The 19,146-nt window shown below is 41.4% G+C and overlaps 1 protein-coding gene across 7 annotated transcripts in view; it reads right to left on the reverse strand.

Moving 5' to 3' along the window:
• The window catches only part of fryb (furry homolog b (Drosophila)), a 75,795-nt gene that overhangs the window by 23,580 nt on the left and 33,069 nt on the right, over positions 1–19,146 (reverse strand). For all 7 annotated transcript variants that reach the window (XM_072659002.1, XM_072659003.1, XM_072659001.1 and 4 more), the window contains exons 8-34: positions 17,867–18,035; positions 17,359–17,451; positions 17,115–17,213; positions 16,079–16,180; positions 12,442–12,545; positions 12,193–12,301; positions 11,879–11,965; positions 10,867–11,038; positions 10,014–10,146; positions 9,390–9,497; positions 8,438–8,672; positions 7,640–7,813; positions 7,201–7,287; positions 6,794–7,053; positions 6,436–6,625; positions 6,143–6,267; positions 5,497–5,554; positions 5,327–5,418; positions 4,825–4,997; positions 4,187–4,347; positions 2,190–2,300; positions 1,853–2,007; positions 1,621–1,720; positions 1,312–1,483; positions 865–1,121; positions 543–689; positions 35–203 (exon numbers count right to left, since the gene is read on the reverse strand). In XM_072659002.1, the coding sequence (XP_072515103.1) occupies positions 35–203; positions 543–689; positions 865–1,121; positions 1,312–1,483; positions 1,621–1,720; positions 1,853–2,007; positions 2,190–2,300; positions 4,187–4,347; positions 4,825–4,997; positions 5,327–5,418; positions 5,497–5,554; positions 6,143–6,267; positions 6,436–6,625; positions 6,794–7,053; positions 7,201–7,287; positions 7,640–7,813; positions 8,438–8,672; positions 9,390–9,497; positions 10,014–10,146; positions 10,867–11,038; positions 11,879–11,965; positions 12,193–12,301; positions 12,442–12,545; positions 16,079–16,180; positions 17,115–17,213; positions 17,359–17,451; positions 17,867–18,035 (3,842 nt within the window). The remainder of the gene's footprint in view (positions 1–34; positions 204–542; positions 690–864; positions 1,122–1,311; positions 1,484–1,620; positions 1,721–1,852; positions 2,008–2,189; positions 2,301–4,186; positions 4,348–4,824; positions 4,998–5,326; positions 5,419–5,496; positions 5,555–6,142; positions 6,268–6,435; positions 6,626–6,793; positions 7,054–7,200; positions 7,288–7,639; positions 7,814–8,437; positions 8,673–9,389; positions 9,498–10,013; positions 10,147–10,866; positions 11,039–11,878; positions 11,966–12,192; positions 12,302–12,441; positions 12,546–16,078; positions 16,181–17,114; positions 17,214–17,358; positions 17,452–17,866; positions 18,036–19,146) is intronic.

Raw genomic sequence — 19,146 nt, forward strand, 5'->3', positions numbered from 1 at the left:
TGGAGTCATCTAAAGTTCTGTGTGTATGTGTCACCTGAGGCCACAGCTGAGATCTTGCTGCTTGCAGCGAACCGGTAGAATGGCGGGTTGTCGCAGTGCAGCACTACAGGGTTGACCGGGTCTGTCTGCTGCAGTTCAAAAAGCAGCTCTTCCATGGTTTGAATAGTGTTGTTCCGACACAAGTAGATGACAACTTTCTTAATCTAAGAGATACAAAGACAAACGAATGAAGAGCCATTATGTTGACAAAGGAGCAAATCTGAACGTTTGATTTATTATTTGGGAAAACCATTTGTGGTTGCTGGCACTCAAATTACAGTACAACCTCAAAAATAATAAAACACTGCATCAAAAGTGGTCTAAAGTTCCTCAGAGTGAAAAGAAAACAAGAACATTCCGATGCAGTTATGAGACTTTGCTAGCTCCCAGAAGGAAAACTGCGGAAAAGCTATATATAACCTATAGGAAGTATGGCAGCACTTACAGTAATACATAACCCCTCTATAAAGACGGTAATACTGTATGTGTGTGGGTGTCCTTACATAAGGCAGTAATGTGGTGTCACTGCTGACCCCACACAGACTGATGAGAAACTGCAGTGTGATTCTCAGATTGTTGCTCCATTTGTCGTTGGTCACCAGAGCGTTCCATGCGTTCTCCATCTCCGGGCCTGGAAGCTCATCCCCATACTGAGGAGAAATGTACCAAACATAAACAGTATAGGTTTAGAGTAAACTTAAACTAATTAACTGAAAGAAGAATAAAACATTGAACCAAAGTTTGAAGCTTAAAATAATAATATTTACTGCAACATGGATTTTATCAAATAATTAAAAAAAAGAAAAACAATTAACTAAACTGTACCTTGGCTGTCATGTACATTAGATTGTTAAGAACCAGAGAGGTGGCTTGCAGGGAGCCCCAGCCGTTGCCCTTGAGCCGGTGTGTGAGGCCTATGCTGTCTGTCTGCTCTCGGGTCTCCTCCTCAGGAGTGCAGGGGCTGGAGGCTGGGGGTAACAGTCCTGTGTCCGCTAGCTCAATGTTGTTCAGCCACGGTAGAAGGTAGGTCAGCATGATCTGTCTGCCGTTGGGATGAGTGGTGGGGAACCTCTGGCTGACCTCTGTATGCAACGTGTGTGGAAAAACAGAATAAGGACAGAATGTGTGCTGGTTCCCACAGTAGAGAGAAGAGGAGTGCAGTGAGTTGGCACAATCTCCCTCGCTCACACTGAGAAACTTGTTTATTAAACTTGTTTTAGCTGTAGATTACGCTAACAAGGACATACACTCACAACCACACATAAAAAGTACCTGAGAAGAGGGGCAAGGTGAGCTCTGGATACATGCAGGCAAGCTGGTTGGAAAGTTGTGAGAGGGAGACACTGTAGAGAGGAGGCAGAGGGCGATGGGTGCCGTATAGGATATTTCCTGACTTCTGACCCACAATTCTCTTGGAGTACACAGACAGCTTTGCTTCTAGAACCTTTGGTAATGCCAGCAAAATGAGAAATGCAAGAAATCTGCTGTAAACTGCATCAGACATGAAATGAATGAGGATACAATAATATGCAGTGCTTGGAAGATTTTTTCCAACGACAGGGAAACAGGGCGGTTTTTTACCTGCATGAGCTGCATGGAGATCTCATAGATCTCTCTGCTGGTGTCAGATGATTTGAAGAGCACTAGGTTCAGTAGGGTCACGAGGTCACATGGATAGTTTCTGAAGGGAAATTAATGAAAAGAATCTTCTGTGTCAAACATACAGTAGCAAACACCATTTGAATCACATGACTTACATTGTTTATCATCTACTATTAAGCAGTTTTTAAGCAGCACATTAGGACAATCTTACCTGCTCCCACACACTGTAGCAATAGCTTTGAAGCAGCCTGAGGCCAGCTGGTAGGAGCCGGTGAAGCAGCGATCCACTGCCCAGTTGAACAGATTCACCTGATCTGGGTTCAGCTCCAGCAGCAAGATGACCACTTCACAGCCCAGTCGATGCACCTGCAGCATGGGATATTGCAATCAATTATACAGCCAACATATGAGAGGTAAAAACTAAGATAACACAAAGCAGCCAGAAACATATCACTACTTATTAATCAGTCAAAAACAGAACCAGTCCAGCTGCTTTGGCAGTCTGCTACAGTCTGCTGGGACATTTACTACAATGAGAAGAGGCTTACCCGGAGATCGTGGCAGCCAAGGATATTGTCCAGCCATTTGTAGAGATATCCATCAGTTGACAGACCCACATTATCAAAGACAGGCCCACAACACAACACTGCTGACATAGCCTGGAGGGCGAACATACACACAAGCAGACACACAAACATTCACTTTTAGACACAAGTCTTGTTGAAATATACGCAGTCTGTCTCTCTCCTGCAGTCACTCTCATCCACATGTAATAACACTGTATACAAATAAAACGTTAGGACATTTTTGATAAAGAACCCATGCCATTGTATTCCATGTTTCTATAAAGAGAGCATTTTAACTGTGCTGAGGGTAAGACGGATAGGTAAGATTCTATAGGCAAAGAAAACAAAACTGTACAATTCTAGCTGTCTCAGACTAGTTCTGCAGGTACGCCGCAGGTACTGCATGGCATTTGTGTCACACAAGTGCTTGCGATACAGGATGAACCTCAAGAGCAGCTCCAACTCAGTAACAGATGTTAAATGTGCATGCAAGAGTGCACAGAACTCTCCATTCTCCTTTTCTGTCTCTGTAATTGTTTGTGAGGAGCAGACACTATCAGTGTCTCAAATGGCTCCCTACTCTCTATATAATGCGGTACAGTCTTCTACACCTGTAAAACAGGGAGCTGGGAAGCCTCTGGCTGAATATAAATGGTCGTATAATACACATATAATGCAGTATTTGGATGCAGAAGCTGCTATTTCATTACCCATATAGTGCAATGCATGGAGACTAGGGAGTCATTTGAGATTTGTGCTTTTTAAACCTGAACTTTCTGCCCATTTTTAGTGTTACATGTCAGGAAATTCCACAATATCATCGGTGTAATTTCGATGCAAAACGGAACATTCTGCATATCAGTTTCAGATGATATCCTCTATGCTAAAGGAATCCTAGAATGGAACCTGTCTTTACCTTTGCATAGTTTAATAATGAAAGTTTAGTACATGAACTTACATCCAGTGACTCTCAAACACTGTTGTCCCTACACTGAAAAGAAAATCAGACCAATTCCAAAACCCGGAAACATCTGGACAACCAAAGCTGTAACGTGGTAAATGCTGAAGTCAACCACCTTCACAGTTTTCTTAAAGCCGGACATTCACTTTTCCATTCTACTATTCCTGATTGAGAAAACACTACAAATCTACAAATGTCTTCACTACACAGGAATAAAAAATAACTAATGAAACAGGTAATATAAGTATTTTAGCACTCTGCTAAGACTTTTCACATACATACAGTACTTTCAGTTAGTACAAGCTGGTTGGTGTGGCATAATGGTGGTTGGTGTGGCGTAATAGATAACACCCCTACCCGCTAGTGAGCTAATACACCATGTGGGAGACTGGGGTTCGATTCCCAGTCTGGGTGACTGTGCTGCGCTACACCAACAAGGGTCCTTGGGCAAGACTTCTAACACTGCATTGGCCCACCACTGTAATACAAGTAACCTTGTAAGTCGCTCTGGATAAGAGCGTCAGCTAAATGCCATAAATGTAAATGTAAGCACCTTTCACAGGAAATCAAAATCTTCAAAATCTGATCCAGCTAAATGTGTTTTGGCCTCAAAGCTAGTTTTCATGTCAATCAATGCAGTTTTGTTCATTTATCCATTAATGTATGCTGATAGATTCTCTCAAAACATGTCTTGATGCAGCAGTAGCTGGTTAGCTTGTTATGGGCTGTGCTCATTTTTACTTGTTACCACTGAGAGATGGCTGCAAGCAATGCAGTTGCGAGTATGGTGTTGATATTGATACTGACGTAATATGACAAACTCATTAAGAGCCTTTTTTTCACTGAAGGGACGTCTATGGGGGGTTGTTAGATTTGAAATCTATTAATTAAACAACTGATGTTAAAAACTAAGATGAGATGATCTGAGATGCTCAGGAATCACCCAATAAGTGAAATAATGTGAGTGAACCCCTTCTTTAAAGTGCAGAACTGAATGTGATTTTGAAGCTTGTTGTACCTTTAAAGCACAGTACTGGTAGCGCGTGATCTGGTGGTTGCGGTCACTGTAGCGGTCCAGAGGCGTAAACATGACGCTGAAGGGGCCAGCCCACTGGCTGAACAGGATGAAGAGGTGATGCCGCAGACTCTGCTGAGGAAAGAGGAATCTCCGGTGGTGCACTAGGCAGAGAGAGAAGACATGATTTTCTTAGCAAGTACATGAGTAGAAGAATAGAGAGAGAGGGAATGGACTATGGTATACTGTTTCTATGACAGAATGAGTTCTCTTAGTTTGAAACGTTTTGGTTAATTAGGAGTGATTAATAGGGCTCAGCTGTTTGTTCTAGCTGTCTGTCTATCCGTTGGTTTTTACACAGTGCCTCTAAAGCAGTGGTTTCCAGCAAAACCGACCCAGCACATGAGGAGCAGTAATCATTTGTGGTATAATTTTGAGTCAGTCTCAGAAGTTTGTCAATTACAACCAAAGTCTCTAAGGCCTGAGTATTAGAAATGTATCTGATACACACTGGAACTAAAACAGTGGAGTAGTCACCATAAAGACAACTGTAAGACTGAAACAGACTGTGATGATTAAACATCTTTAATCCTGTTCAATCAGTGAAAAAGAAGCAGAAAAAAGGTGATTATTGTAGATACCTGGGACACACTGGATAAGGTTGGCTACCATGCCGCTGAAATGAGCTCGGATGTCCTTCAGGATCTCAAGATCTTTATCATTCTCAGCCTCCAGCAGCATGCGTGTCAGATCCACATACTCTAGGAAAAGAGCTCCCAGAGCCAAAGAGTCTCTCTCTAATGCCCCATTAGTGCTGCAGGAAGAAAAAGAGGAAAAAAAGGAAAGAATGTAAGTGACGAGATGTTGCTTAGAACTTTTTTGGACCATGCAAGCAGGCATGCATGGTCCAAAAAATTGGGGTGTTCTAAAACTTTTGACCAGTAGTTTACAATACAATTCAATACAACTGTTCATTTAATGACATAGGTGGTCAAATCTGTGGTTAATTCATTGCTGAGGATGCACTTGGATAAGGATCAGAGATTCTCTAAACTGATCATTGTAGAGAGAATTATGGGACCGGTTGCAGTAAGTGAATGTAGACTGTATGACAGCTGCAAGGGTGCAGCATGTGTGACCCACCTGTCACTGATGACCCCTGAGTCAGCCAGCAGCTCAAAGATACGCAGCAACTGCAGCCTCAGCAGATCCCTTCTCTCTCTGCGTTTCTTATTCTGTCAAGAGAGGATTAAAACTATGACATTTAGGACATTTTAAACATTTTAAAAGGCAAACCCATTTTGTTCACTCACCTCAGGTCTTCGCTCCAAGGCTTCTTTCATGAGCGGATGGAGCTCCTCCACTAGTTCCCTAAACACACATGAACACACACACATGAACACATATAAGCATAGCCTAAATATTTCTTTGATGCATATTGTCAAAATGACCCACGTAATTTATTTTCATGTGACCTTTACGCTTTTGCATGCCATGCATGTTTTACATTCCTAACTGATAAAAGTTCTGACAGAAAACAAACTATGTATGCGTTAACATGTTCTGATATATGAAGTTTTGAATTCATACCTAAAACTCCAGGCACTCACCCAATTAAACAGTGGAATATTTTGTGCTTGAAAAAAAACTCATTTGGTGTCAGGGTTAATTATATTTACCTCAAATGACTGACCTAAGCCAGCGTTATGACAGCAGTATGACAGCTATCTGTGCTATGTGTTCAGTGACCACGCCGAAACACAAAGTCTGAACACATGCTGTACAAGCAGTCCCTTCACGCTACATTTCCAAAAGATAAGTTGTCCTCAAGTGGTTGAGCAGTAATGGCTCATTCTAGAATAAAGTCCCCGAGGCAGCCTGAGCAATTATCCAGTGTCAAGATAGATTTAAAGAGAGTAAACCTTTAAGGACTTAATGCTCTTTCCCACACGCACACACCTGAAGACAAGAGAGTTGGTCCGGCCAAAGCCCAGCACAAGAGACTCTGTGATCTCAATGCTCTCCAACCGCATCAGAGGGACCAGCTGCTTCAGGAGCCAGGCTACTGAGGGTGTTCCAATCACCTACTCACACACACACAGATACATAGACCCGACAATAATAGACAATATAGACAATATACAAGCTCATCAGATGTTTAACAGCAGTAACCTCAGGCTCTTGCAGATAAAATATATATATATGAAAGTGTTGTATATTCAAAGACTAAGTACAGCCTCTGGAGAGTGTACCTTGTTGTCATAGGTGATGCTGCCATCAGGTGTGGTAGCCATGATCTCAGGGGTGGAGGCCCGAAGATGGCCCGGGCTCATAATGCTTGGTTTGGCAACACCCAGACACAGAATTAGGTAGTTTCGCCACAGGGTCACATAGCCGTCTGCCGGACCTGGAGTGCTTGTCTTTTTGGCATACACTGGACTGCTGTAGATGCACATGGGTGGGGTTAGAGGTCAGTTCTTGCGAACCTTCTAAGGCATATATTGCCATTGTATTACTGTCAAAGGGTGTACACTGAAATTACATACTGCATAATAGCAGTGAAACGAGAGTTAACTGTAAAGACATACAAAAGGGACTATTTAAACTCACTTGGGATCCACTAAGGGCATGAGCAGCTGCAGGCGTGTGAATGCGTAAGGCCAAGCGTAGCTTAGTGCCATAGGGCAGTGTTTGGGCAAGTGCTCCTGGCGGAGGAAGCTGTAAAGGCACAGCACCCAGGGATCCTTCACAGACTGGGCGAAGATCCACACGTGAGAGGGGCTCTTAACATCGTAGTGACTGTTGACTAGGCGAGCGTTCCACTCCACCAGCCACTGCAGGTCCACGTGGTGGCTTAGTGGCAGAGTGGCCTACAGACACACAGAGAGTCATGAATAGAAGAATAGCAATTTGTCACACTACAGGACTGGCTCTTCCTCTGGTTCAAAGGATCTAAGTTCTTAAACTGAGCTAGTGTGAATACACAGTCAATAATGCCAAATGGCAAAACTACTTACTGAGTCGGAAACAGCCACATGAACAAAGCTATCCAAAACTATGGGGCTGAGCCGGTCCATCACTTCGATCATAGGTTTATCGTCATCCTAGGATACAAAGAAATAGAGAAAACTCAGGTCATCTTTTAAGTCTGATGTAGGATCAGTTTAACTATTGAACTATATGGTAAAATATGGTCAAAAAGGTAGTGTAGACATCAAAAAGTGACATCTAATTATTTCTTCTGAAATCCATTGTGTTAATAAAAAGTTTGCTCCACTGTGCTGCAGTAATAGCTGTGACTGTGATGCTGGAAAATTTCTGGAAGATTTCAGCCCCATGAACATTAGTGAGCTCAGGTACTGATTTTGGATGCCTACTTCTTGAGCAGTGCAGAAAATGTAGGTCCACAGGGCCCCAGCCCAACAGTAGCTGTGTGTCATATTGAGTCTAGCTCACCTCAGCCTGGCCAATGGCGGTGAAGAGGCAGCGGATCTCTCTGAGCACAGCCACAGCGAGCTTGCGCGTGCTGGTCTGACAGGAGCAAAGCAGCAGTAGGGCCAAGCCTTCCACAGCATGCAGCACTGTGGAGTGAGGACTGCGCTCCACAGGCAACCTGGAGCCCTGGGCCAGCTGCAGTAGATGGAACAAACACAAGTACACATGAGTCAGTGTTTAAGCCTAGGCTTATTTGTACAGTATTATCATACAAAACTCTCACACAGTCTCACAGCTATAGCCATATATAATATATAATTAAGCCATAGAGTAGGCTTAATCTATCTTAAACCAAACCAAACACAAACAAACTCACAGCAGACACAAACATGCATGCATGATTTCATATAGAAGTATTCAGTTTGAAACACACAAACACGCACATGTACTCACACAACCACTTAATTCATCTTCAAGAGTCAACAATAAACAAATGGCAAAAAAACATGATTTGATCAGTGTTACTGAGATTGCAGACATATGCAACGTTTTGTACAGTCTGTACTGTAATACAGTGGGAGAGAGAACATGCTGGAAGGTGTTGGCAATATGATATATTTAGAGTGGTGCCGGTAGTAAGAAACGTCTGCCAAAACGTATTGGCAGACATTTCTTCCATACCTCCATGTTACCAGGAGGTAAGGAGCATTTTCTATAGTGTACTGGAGTGTGTAATACTGGGAGTGAGAAGTGCTTGAACATGTAGCCAGTTAAGAGGTGTTTGCTCTAGTGTTTGTGCAGTGATCAGTGCAGCATTACCTCTGCTGAGCGCTTGCCTGGCGCCTGCAAGGCTAGTCTCCACTGCGTGAGCAGCTGCAGCAGCAGTTTGACTGAGGTGTCCTGCAGGCCCTGTTGTGTGTCTTGCACCTCCCGCAGCAAGAAGTTGGTGTATCCAAACAGAACATCCTCCCGCCAGTCTGAGAAGTCCAGCAACAGACTCTGCAGGGAATTCTGGGCAATCAGACGGAGCTCAATGTCCATGTGTACCGTCAGCCTAAAGTATACAGAGAGACAGGAAGTAAGAAAAACCTGAATTCTTAAAAAAATGAAGACAGTCAGCACAGCACAGACCAATGTTTCTTCTAATCATGTGACACAGAGTACTCCGGATTATGTAGAATAAATGAAAACAGCAAGATTACATTGACTTACACTGGTTTGTGGCTACCTTGCTTATTCACCTGTCCCTCTTTCTTCTCTCTCTCATTTCTGTCCTCCGCCTTTCAGTACATGATGGATAGCTACCAACATTTTTGTTTACAGGTTCAATCCAAGACGCACTTTGTGACATTTGTCATATAGATTGTTTTTCACGTCTGGAGTGTTGTGCTTAGGGGGTTTAAACTGAATTTGGGTTTCAGGTATCTCGTGGAGTGTTTCTAAAGAATGCTACAATACGTGTCCAAATGTTTGTGGACACCGCTTCTAATGAATGCATTCAGACGTTCAACTTTAAGTTGCACACACTGCTGACACAGATGTGCAAATGCACTCACACACACATCTTGTCAAGTCTCTGTAGAGAATGAGGACTCTCTGGAGCAGATAAACATGGACCTATAGTAAAAATAAAGCCTTCCCTGGACAGTAGAAAGCAGGATAAAGTCTTTTTTAATGCCCTTGATTTAGGAAGAAACAATAAATGGGTAGGTGTCCCAATACTTCTGTCCATACAGTGTACATAAGTCAGAGGGTCTGGCTGGCCTCTTACCTGGCAAGCAAGTCAATGAGTTCAGGCTTGGACATGCCGTCAGGGAGTATGCGGGGAATGGCCGCCACACACGTCCTGAACAGGTCGATCTTCGGCTTCCTCTCACCACTGAGAAAGAGTGAGACAAATAAGAGTGTGAGAGGCTGTGTGGGCTGACTGGTCTGACTCATGATGTCTTGCTGTGAGTTTCGTTCGCTCACACACAATCAGACAGACATAGGCAAATACCAGGCAGTGTAAGGTGATCCTCTGACTTTTAAAAGCCATTGAGCTGTTGCTCAATTTAGACGTTTTAAGGCTACAACAAGAACACTGGAAAAGTACATCACTCAAAACACCCACACAGGCCACAATGGTGAGCTGTTCTAAAAACAATCCCCTTAGAAATGCTGTTATTACCACAAAGAACAGCATGAGCACTGTGTTGGATTTAAAGAACCAATCTAGGGTTTTAAGAGTAGATTGCATGCAGAATATGACTGGTGATGAATAAGTGAGTTAAATAAGAGGGGCTATCTGAAGTAAGAAATAAGAGGGGTTATCTGAAGAATAAACTTTCAATTTATACTATGTTAATGTAAATGTCACTTTTATGGGCCCAACATGCAAAGTGATTGCTCTTACGTGATCATATCCTCTGGTTCTTTGTTGAGCATCTGCACATTTGTGAGCATCATGCAGCGGCCCACCTCCTTATCCAGGTGTCTCAGGATGTTATCAATGGCCTTCCTCACCTGGGAGTAGTATAGTGCCATACCTGAGACAGGAAATCATAAAGAAATGCATGTCATTCATACCAGAAAGATATAAACAGATAGATACACACAAAAAAAAAAACACAGACACACACAAGCATACAGTACTGTGCACAAGTTTTAGGCACTTGAGAATATTAAAATTCTTAGTATCTGGCAAGTTTATTTATTTACCTTAGTATTACAATACATATTAACAACAAAAATAAATTAATATTAACAACAAAAATTTATATTAATCAATACACAAATTGTGGTTTTACATCACTGTGTTCATTAAAACATGTCTATTGGTTTGGCAAATCAATGCTTAATGATGTTAAATCAGGTGAGCTAGTGATGGAATTAAACATATCTATTTCTGGCTCCAGGATATCAACTGCTTTCTTCAAAATAAGAAATTCTTGTTTTTCTTTACTATATTTATGTTTACTTCATTACTTGTATTTATTTTCAAGCAAAAACACTGTAAGAAAAATGATGGGGGCTTAACTGCCATTACTGTAAAACCTCAACCTTCTCTTAACCTTTTCTTCAGTAACCAAACCATAAACATCAGACTGTCCTTATGGAATAATCTGAATGGAGTAAAACAGAATGCATCCGAAAGGACACACACACACACACACACACATCTAATACATGTTATATGACAAGCTCCCTACAGACACATCACTCCAACATTTTGTGCATGCGCCCTAGAGTGAGAACTGGACACTAACCAATGAGTTTAGCCTCCTCTTCAGTCAGAGTCTTGCTTAGGTAGGTCTTCTTCTTCTTCAGGGTGTTTCCTGAGGGTAAAGTGGCTCCTGTGTTGGGCATGGGTGGCTCGCCGTCCTTCTGCTGCAGATTATCTGCTATGACTAAAAACGCCCTAAGTGCAATGTTCATTCTCTGTGTAACAAAAACAAAGGGATACTCAGTTAGCCTTTCATTGAGGTCCAGTCAATTCATGATTCTAGGCTAAGAAAAAACAAAACTGACACTGTACACTGTATAAAAATGTCATCAGGCCACCTTAAAATGATGTTTACAGTTATTTAGAGTTATTTCAACTTAGTTTACTCAAACGTTCTCCTAAATCTTTTTTAAGTTCTGCACATCTGCTGAACCAGCTCAAAACATTAGTAAATCTGCTGGAGTTTAAATTGCTCAAATAATTAGCAAGCTTTCTTGCTTTGCTTCTTGTTGGGATTTCAACTGAACTCCTCATCCTGGATAAGCAGGCCTGAAAGACACAGGTCCGAGTAAACTTACCATTCTGCCCTTTCCAGGACACAGAAATGTACATTGCGTCCCAGCTCTAGAGTGGCACAGCCTGTCTAACTGCCTGCTTATCAAAAGACAGGAGATCATAGGTTTGACACCACAACCCTCCACAATCAGGAGTCTGAGAAAAGGGTGGCCTCCACCAGACTCCACCAGGAAGGAACACAGACTAAAACCCTACAAAATGGTTGAGCAATTAAGATGAAGCACATCTCCTAATATTTTCGAGTTGGCTTAATGTGTGTATTGTTATTATGTTATTGTGTGTAACTTATTAAGATGCAGAACTGAACAAGCCAGGAGCTTTAAAAGAGCATTTGACTAAATAAAGTTAACTTCCAAAAACACTCTAGTGTATTATTTTATGTTTGTTTGACTTCTTTACAATGTATTTAAACAGTGGAATGTGCATCAAAACAGCGGTCAAAGCTTTTCCTAGTAACAGAATTAGAAATGTAACTTTACCTCTGGATTAAGACTAAATGCTTTAGCTGATTTTCCAACACTGAGAAGGTCACAGATGATTTCCTTCATAGCAAAATCCAGTCTTTCCTGTATTGGAGACAGATGGAGGGGGCAGATATTATGCTTGTGTGCGTAACAGGACAATCTGATGTCAACAACAAGTTCCAAAAAAAAAAAAAAAAAAAACAGGTGCTCGAAACACAGCAAAATGTAGAACACAAGGTTCAGAAAGACCTAGATTTTCCTAGAAAGTTTCATGATGCTTAGATATGTATCAAAACAAAGCATACGGGTGTGTAAAGGTTGAGTCACACCTGTGCAATAAACTGGATTATCTTCACAAAGATGTTCAGAGGCATGTCTCGAGGAACAACACTTCTGGATCCCTTAGGGAACAGGTTGGAAATGATGGAAGTCAGACGGCTGGAGAGAAAAAGAAGCCTTTAGTGAGCAGATAACCTTCATCTGCAATCTTTTCACGCTCAGCAGTGTCTGAAAATACATGTGTGACTGAACTAGAATAAAATCTCTTTGATACATAGTTCCATGCATGTGCTCCTCACCTTTGTGTCGCAGTGTTGCTCTCACACTTGATCCGGATCATGTACACCCAAAGCAACCGATACAATGACTCCAGCGCCACCCGGGCCATTTTGTGGTCCTTGTTCTGAGTCAACAAATCAACATGTTGTATTGATGCACTGCATTCACATTGCAATAGTGGTTCCTTTTTGTGGTAAACTGTTTTGCTTTGGCACCTAAGCACATTATTTTCGAACCATGTATCTCTGCAATTATAGTGTTTCTGCCTGTAAATCTCCAGATCACATTAGAACAGATCACCTGAGTTAACATACTTAAGCACTGACTTACTAAACCTGGTGTTATTACTATAAATAATACTAGACTGCCATGGGGGGAGCTTTGGAGATGTTTGAATGAACACAATGATGTAAAACCACCACTTTGTGTATGAATGTATTTGTATTTACTCTAATATTAATGTATTATGGATCTACTGCCTAGATAAGGACCGTTCAAAGGCACCTTTTTATAGGTACCTACACTTTTGCACAGTACTGTATATAATTAGAATGATATAAAATAATGAACGCTCTGGAGTCGATTTTTGCATATCTTCATAAATTCACGTTTGAAGGCCTTTGCATACAATACCCACATGTTTTATGTCTAAATGTTTAGAACAATCTCAACTCTCTATAATGAGACCTAGAGCACTGTGTGAAGAGATACTCTGACTCTAAACTTTAAAAAACATTAAGTCAGATTTTAGATTCTTAAGATTTTTTTTTCTTGTAAAAACATACCTTTACTCATGTGAGCAAAAAAATGAGTCATAGCTTTACAAAAGTAGTAAAATGTGTACATAAAATATATAAACGGCTAGAGTTAAAAGATGAGTTTCTGAGTGTCCATTGGTCAGTTTTACACAAAACCCATGGACGGATGCACAAATCCACCAATTACAGATGAGAGGCAGATGGTTGACAAATGAATCCACCAGTTAGAAACAAATATCTCGAACTTGTCTTCATAGTCTCGTAACTTCAGATGTGCGTCGCATATAATCCATCAATGAAATGCAATGGAAAGAATGGGCTCTAGATTCATGTAATGTTTGAAACATATTTTTGAGCTGTATTAACACAAAAATGTTAATACCATTATCGGGAAACATCAAATTTTATGCATGACGTGTTAATAAAGACTTCAGAGGATTAATATGAATCTTATTATCAGTGTTTTTTTCAAATGAGCACTTCCCAGCTTTTCCCAGCAATAGCACTTCTGTTACATAAGATGAAGGACTAAAGGGACCGGTTTGGCCAGACTCAATGGCTGGGATTTGCCACATGAACCTTATCTCTGGATGGCTTTGCTACAAGCCAAGTAGTCTTTCAGACTGAGAGGGTCAACAACAGGGATGTGCCCATGTGTCCAATATGTCCTGGATTTTTTCTCTGCTCTTGTTTGCCTCACTTTGGCTCACTCCTAGTACTGATCACTGGACTCGATAGGGATGCGTGGCACTGTTGTGCTGGCCTCGGTTAAACAGGAAAGTCTTGCTTAAAGAGACTTTCCAGTTTTGTTGTGTTCTGTGTTCTGACCCCTCTATCCATTTTCATGTTTACGGCCATGGAATCACCAAGTAGACTCTCTTTTTGTAAAACTGATGTTCCAAACAAACGGTCAAAAAAGAAATAGCTGCACTTTCATCTTAACACAACTGTCTCCCTTCATAGTCTTAAGATGTATTGTCTAAAACTCCTTTACAGTGAATAATAGATTTTTAGGAATATAAACATGCTTTTAGTCTGTGTCCACTCCCCCTTAATTTGTTCACTGTTTATTGTTTCTTGCTGGCCTTTAAACTTCTCACACTGAAAGATCAGGCATTTAGATTGTTTCGCTACTCCAGAGCTGTGAAAGCAAGTAAATGTACCTTTCTGTTCTTTCTTAGACAGAGAAATGTGACCAAAACATGGTTTCTAGCTAGCTTTGGATTGGCACAACAGTCTAACCACCTGCTTGTCAAGTGATTGGAATTCATAAGTTTAAATTCTGTCAAGACCCCAACCCTCTATGATCAAAAGCCTGAAACTCGAAACTGCAGATGGAATGAGCAGTAAACCTTGGATAAAGAGTAAACCTCTGTTACAGAAAGGTACAGAGGGAGTACAAAATGAAAGAGAGAGAGAGAGAGACGTCCGACATTGCCTAATATGTTGGCTGACAGTCACTTACAGTGAATGATGGGTGTCATGTTTGAGGTATTATCCAAGACAGAGCAAGACAGAAAGACAGAGAGAGAGAGAGATTGAAAGAGAGAGTGTGAAAGACAGAAAGGAAGAACATGCAAGGCAGATGAGATAGCATCGTCACACTAAACCGCAACACCTCAGGCACTCTTTCTGCATTTTTGCAAGCATGCATGTCGTATTCAGCAGGATGGTTGCTTTCTCGCCTTCTTTTTCTCCTCACCTTGTTTACAGTAACAGAGGTCCTCCTTCCTCATACCTGAGAGCTGCATCTAACACACTTGATTCAACATAAAAATCAAATGTACAGAGATTGCCCCTACCCTAGATGTGCTTGATGAGACAGCTCTTTAGTTTTGGATTACAGCTCCAAGCATAATGTAGCAAACAAGTAGTAGAAGCTTGCAGCCAACTTGCACTTAACAAGTAACTTGTTGACTTGTCAAATACAAAAACAGGCTTGCTTATGTAGTTTCTAAACGTGTCTGATACCTATACAAAACCTGACCAAAGTTCAGAACAAAAAACCTCCAAAAGGCTGCTACAAATGACATGCGTCTTACGGTCATTGTACAAGTACAATCAAATTTAACTGCTGTTAAGTATGCAATGTACATTTGTCTATTTTTATAAAACAGTGTGTGATATTGAGGCATGCAGATGCCAACTGGTGGGCTTCAAGCTTCATATCGTACTGATTCATATCGTATTACATTGTGGCACTGTGTCATGACCAACGTGTTAGCTTGGTCTAACATATTAGCTAGTGGGTAGAGCTTTGTACTGGGATAGTGTAATGTGCTGCCTTTGTTTAAACTGCTTCATTACACCCCAATTGTCATGCTTTCCAGTCATCCCATTGACTATTTCAAACTTCAGTTTCCACGATCCATTAGCCACTTACAGGACAGCCACCCCAACTATCCACAACTGTTCTCCAGACCATCTTCACCTGAGGTTTGACTTACTGTACCTGTGTGACTGTATATAAACTTGTCTGTTTGGTTTCCTTTTGCATTCTGGTCTTTTGGATTTGCCCTCCTGTTTTGACTGCTTGAGCGTCATCTCTGCCCACATCTATTTTGCCTGATCACCTGCAGGTTCTTCCTGTTTTTGACCTGGCCTGGCTTTGACTCCTCTCTTTTGGATTGCCCCTTTTTTCAATAAATATCTGCAAATGTCTCGTTAGTTCACCCTATTTACAGTACTTCACCAAACTGTCATGGGTTCAATCAGATCACCTCCTCATTGCACCAGCAATATATATTACTTTTTCCCCCAATTGTTTTTAATTCCTTGTTCCGTCTCAGTTTGATCCCCTTATTAAGATTCGCTGCTTTAACCTCAGATGTTCCCTACCTTTAAGTTCTTCATTCTGAAACACTTCTGAAAATGTAAAGATTGCGAAATAAAGCCTCACCTTGAGGTTGGACAAGCAGTTGTTGAGGAAGACATGCCACCGGTTAAGGAAGACCTGCTTTTGACTGACGCACAGCAGACAAGTTACCAATGGATATAAAGCCTGCAAACACACATAGACAGACAAACAGTGAATGAAGTGGAGAATTAGGCTTCTACCTGGTAGATCTCCTTCTTGTAAAGCAGATAAACTCAGAATTGACAGTGACAGATAACAAAAAATGCTGGAGTGGGTGGCAAAGGTCTAAAATGCTAGCACATATTCATGTAAGATTCAATGTTGTTTGGGATAAGCTAGAATTTGAGTGATTAAAGCACAGAGTTCATTTCTAAAAAGGAAGTGCTGGCAGAAACAAAAGCAGGGGATTTTATACAGAGTAGTGATTTAAGCTGTTTTTGCTCCTTTTTTTATTATATCGGTGTACTTTGGTTGAGGCTTATGGATTATTTGAAAATGCTCATCCTGAATGCTCATTCTTAACTCCATTTATATGGGCAGCTTGCCATATAATGATTTAAAAACAGTGACTCAGCAGATGAAGAGAGAAGACCACAGCGGCTCTTTTTCCCTACCAGGAAATAACTTCCTGAGGAATCCATTAATGGAGGCTAAACAGCAGCCTCCACACCAGCTGAGCGGTTCTAAACAGCTCTTAACTGTCACAGCCCTGTCTGAGCTGTCATCTCTTTGCCAGACAGTTAAAGATTTACATGGAGAAAAAAGAACTACAGTACATGAAGCTAATCATTTCTGACACACCAATCATCCAGACAGACTCCTTTTCTTTTTAGGCCCATTGACATGCATAAAAGCTACTGTCTGTGACAACTCGTTGGAGTACATATGACAACACTGTGACACAATCAGTGGATCCTTTGCTTGAGAAACCTGCCCCTGACAGCTGGTCGTCACTGGAACATGCAGCACAAGTTGGTGGCCACAAGCATGCCAGCTATGCGGACAGTTACATTAGACAAGACCCTTCTGCTTCTCTGAGCTGAGCATAGTTGAAGAGAGCAGCATGTGACTCACTCACCAGAGAATGCTTCTTCCTTGAAGAAAGGTCCAAGGTGGTGTCATACAGACTTTCCACAAAGTTTCTTAGACATGGGACATTAACCTCATTCTTCACTGTCTGAAAGAGACACAACATAAAGACAATCTTAGTTTACATCCTCATAACTATTGGTTGATTGTTATTATTTTTTCAATTTAAAGTGTCACAACATCCTGAAACAAAATTAACAGGTCTTCTAAAAGTGAAAGGATTCAGGACTCACAGCTGCCACTGGGACCAATATCTCCACAAAGAGGCCGGCCAGAGAGTGCTTAATGTCTTTATCCTTCACCTCTAAGAAGTACTGGGCACATTCCTTTACAAGAGAGAGCACACAAGCAATCAATCAGACAGCACACCCACAATGCAGGAAGTAAAAAGACGGTCATGTTCTTTAGCCTAAAATAAACATGATGATGGGGAAAACAGCTCATATCTTCCACTGACTTAAGCCATCCCTATGAAATAGTGACGGCAAGAAGTACACCAAGATGACTATACCTGCATGTCTCATTAATAGATTATGTAACAACACGGCTATACTCATGATTGTGGTCAAGCATACTGTTGCACCCCTTACATCCCTAATATTTTCTAAATTTTCCCTAATATACCTCCCCGCATCACTCCTAGATTTCTTCAAATCAGAGTGAAAAGCCATGAATTATCTGTGATTTACTGGCAGAAATCGATCCACCGCAGGTACAACAAGTACGCCAAGATGACCGTACCTGCATGAACTGGAAAGAAGCCTCAAAGTCCTCCACAGGGTACATCTTAATGCGAAAAAACTTGACCCCCATGATTAGACTTATGGTGCTCTGAACCACATAAGGGCTCTGCTCCTTCTGCCTCAGCTCCTTCAGCTCCGAAATAAACTTCTTCCTTACTGCTGGAAACCTGAAAGAGATAATTAAAATAGAAAAGAAGGAAAAGGAGAAGACAAACTGTTAACTAGCAACAACACACAGCACACAGCTGTCAAAGTACTGCCAATAGAATAGGATTTCTGGAGCAGATACACATGAACCTATTGGCCTATTGAATCATGACTAATGCCAGGCGTGGGCTCAAGATGTGTACAACCCACCCAGCATTGAGCTGTGGAGCAGTGGAACTGTGATCGATGGGAAGATCGCATCAGTATCAGCCAATACTAAAGTGATTGGTGTTGTACAATGATGGTATGTATGACTTTAATATAAGCTGCTGGCATTTTTGTGTATGTTTTTACGTCTTTAAACTCTAAATCCTCTTAAAGTGTCAGCCTCAGAATGTAGTTAGTGGGATAAGCTGAAGAGTGTGTTTTTGGTGTGTGTGTCCATCTGGCAGAGCGAGATGGGATTATTAAAACACTCTCCCAAATTAAGCTGGATCCAATGAAACACCACAACGCACACATCCTACATAGAGACTGTAGTACAGAGACATTACATGAGTACTGAACCAGAAGAGCAGAAAGCTGGCTTCAGGAGGTGTATTCGGTAGCTAAGCAACTGCACAGAACTCAGAGACGTGACTGCTAGTATGGTTCTGTGTTTGTCTGAGCATATGTGTGTGTGTGTTTTGTGTAAGACAGGGAGAGCTCTTTAGCTCTATATTTAGAATGGCATCTGGAATGGGAGAATGGGGGAGAGCTCCACTCTCTCAGACTTTCTCTACCTCTCTCTCTCTCTCTCTCTCTCTCTCTCTCTCTCTCTGAATGTTTGGTTATGTCAGTTAGTGCTTCTTCGTGACTACAGGTACTAGTTTGGGTAGAACATGAGCATGTAAAGTTTATATTATCTGCACAACAGTAAAGTTTGTATTATCTGCACAACATATACATGCTTCTTGCACACACTTCTGACAAAACTTAGCAGATCATTAATGTCATTAAATATGAAGAGACGTCATTAACATCAAAACCTTTGTAACATCAAAATCTCTGTAGAAAAAAAAAGAAAAGGAAAAAAGATCTGATTCCATCTCAGAGTGGCATTGATGGAACGTCCTCTGAATATAAGCGGAC

Source organism: Salminus brasiliensis, chromosome 16 (assembly GCF_030463535.1).
Source record: "Salminus brasiliensis chromosome 16, fSalBra1.hap2, whole genome shotgun sequence".
In the NCBI taxonomy this organism is placed as follows: domain Eukaryota; kingdom Metazoa; phylum Chordata; class Actinopteri; order Characiformes; family Bryconidae; genus Salminus; species Salminus brasiliensis.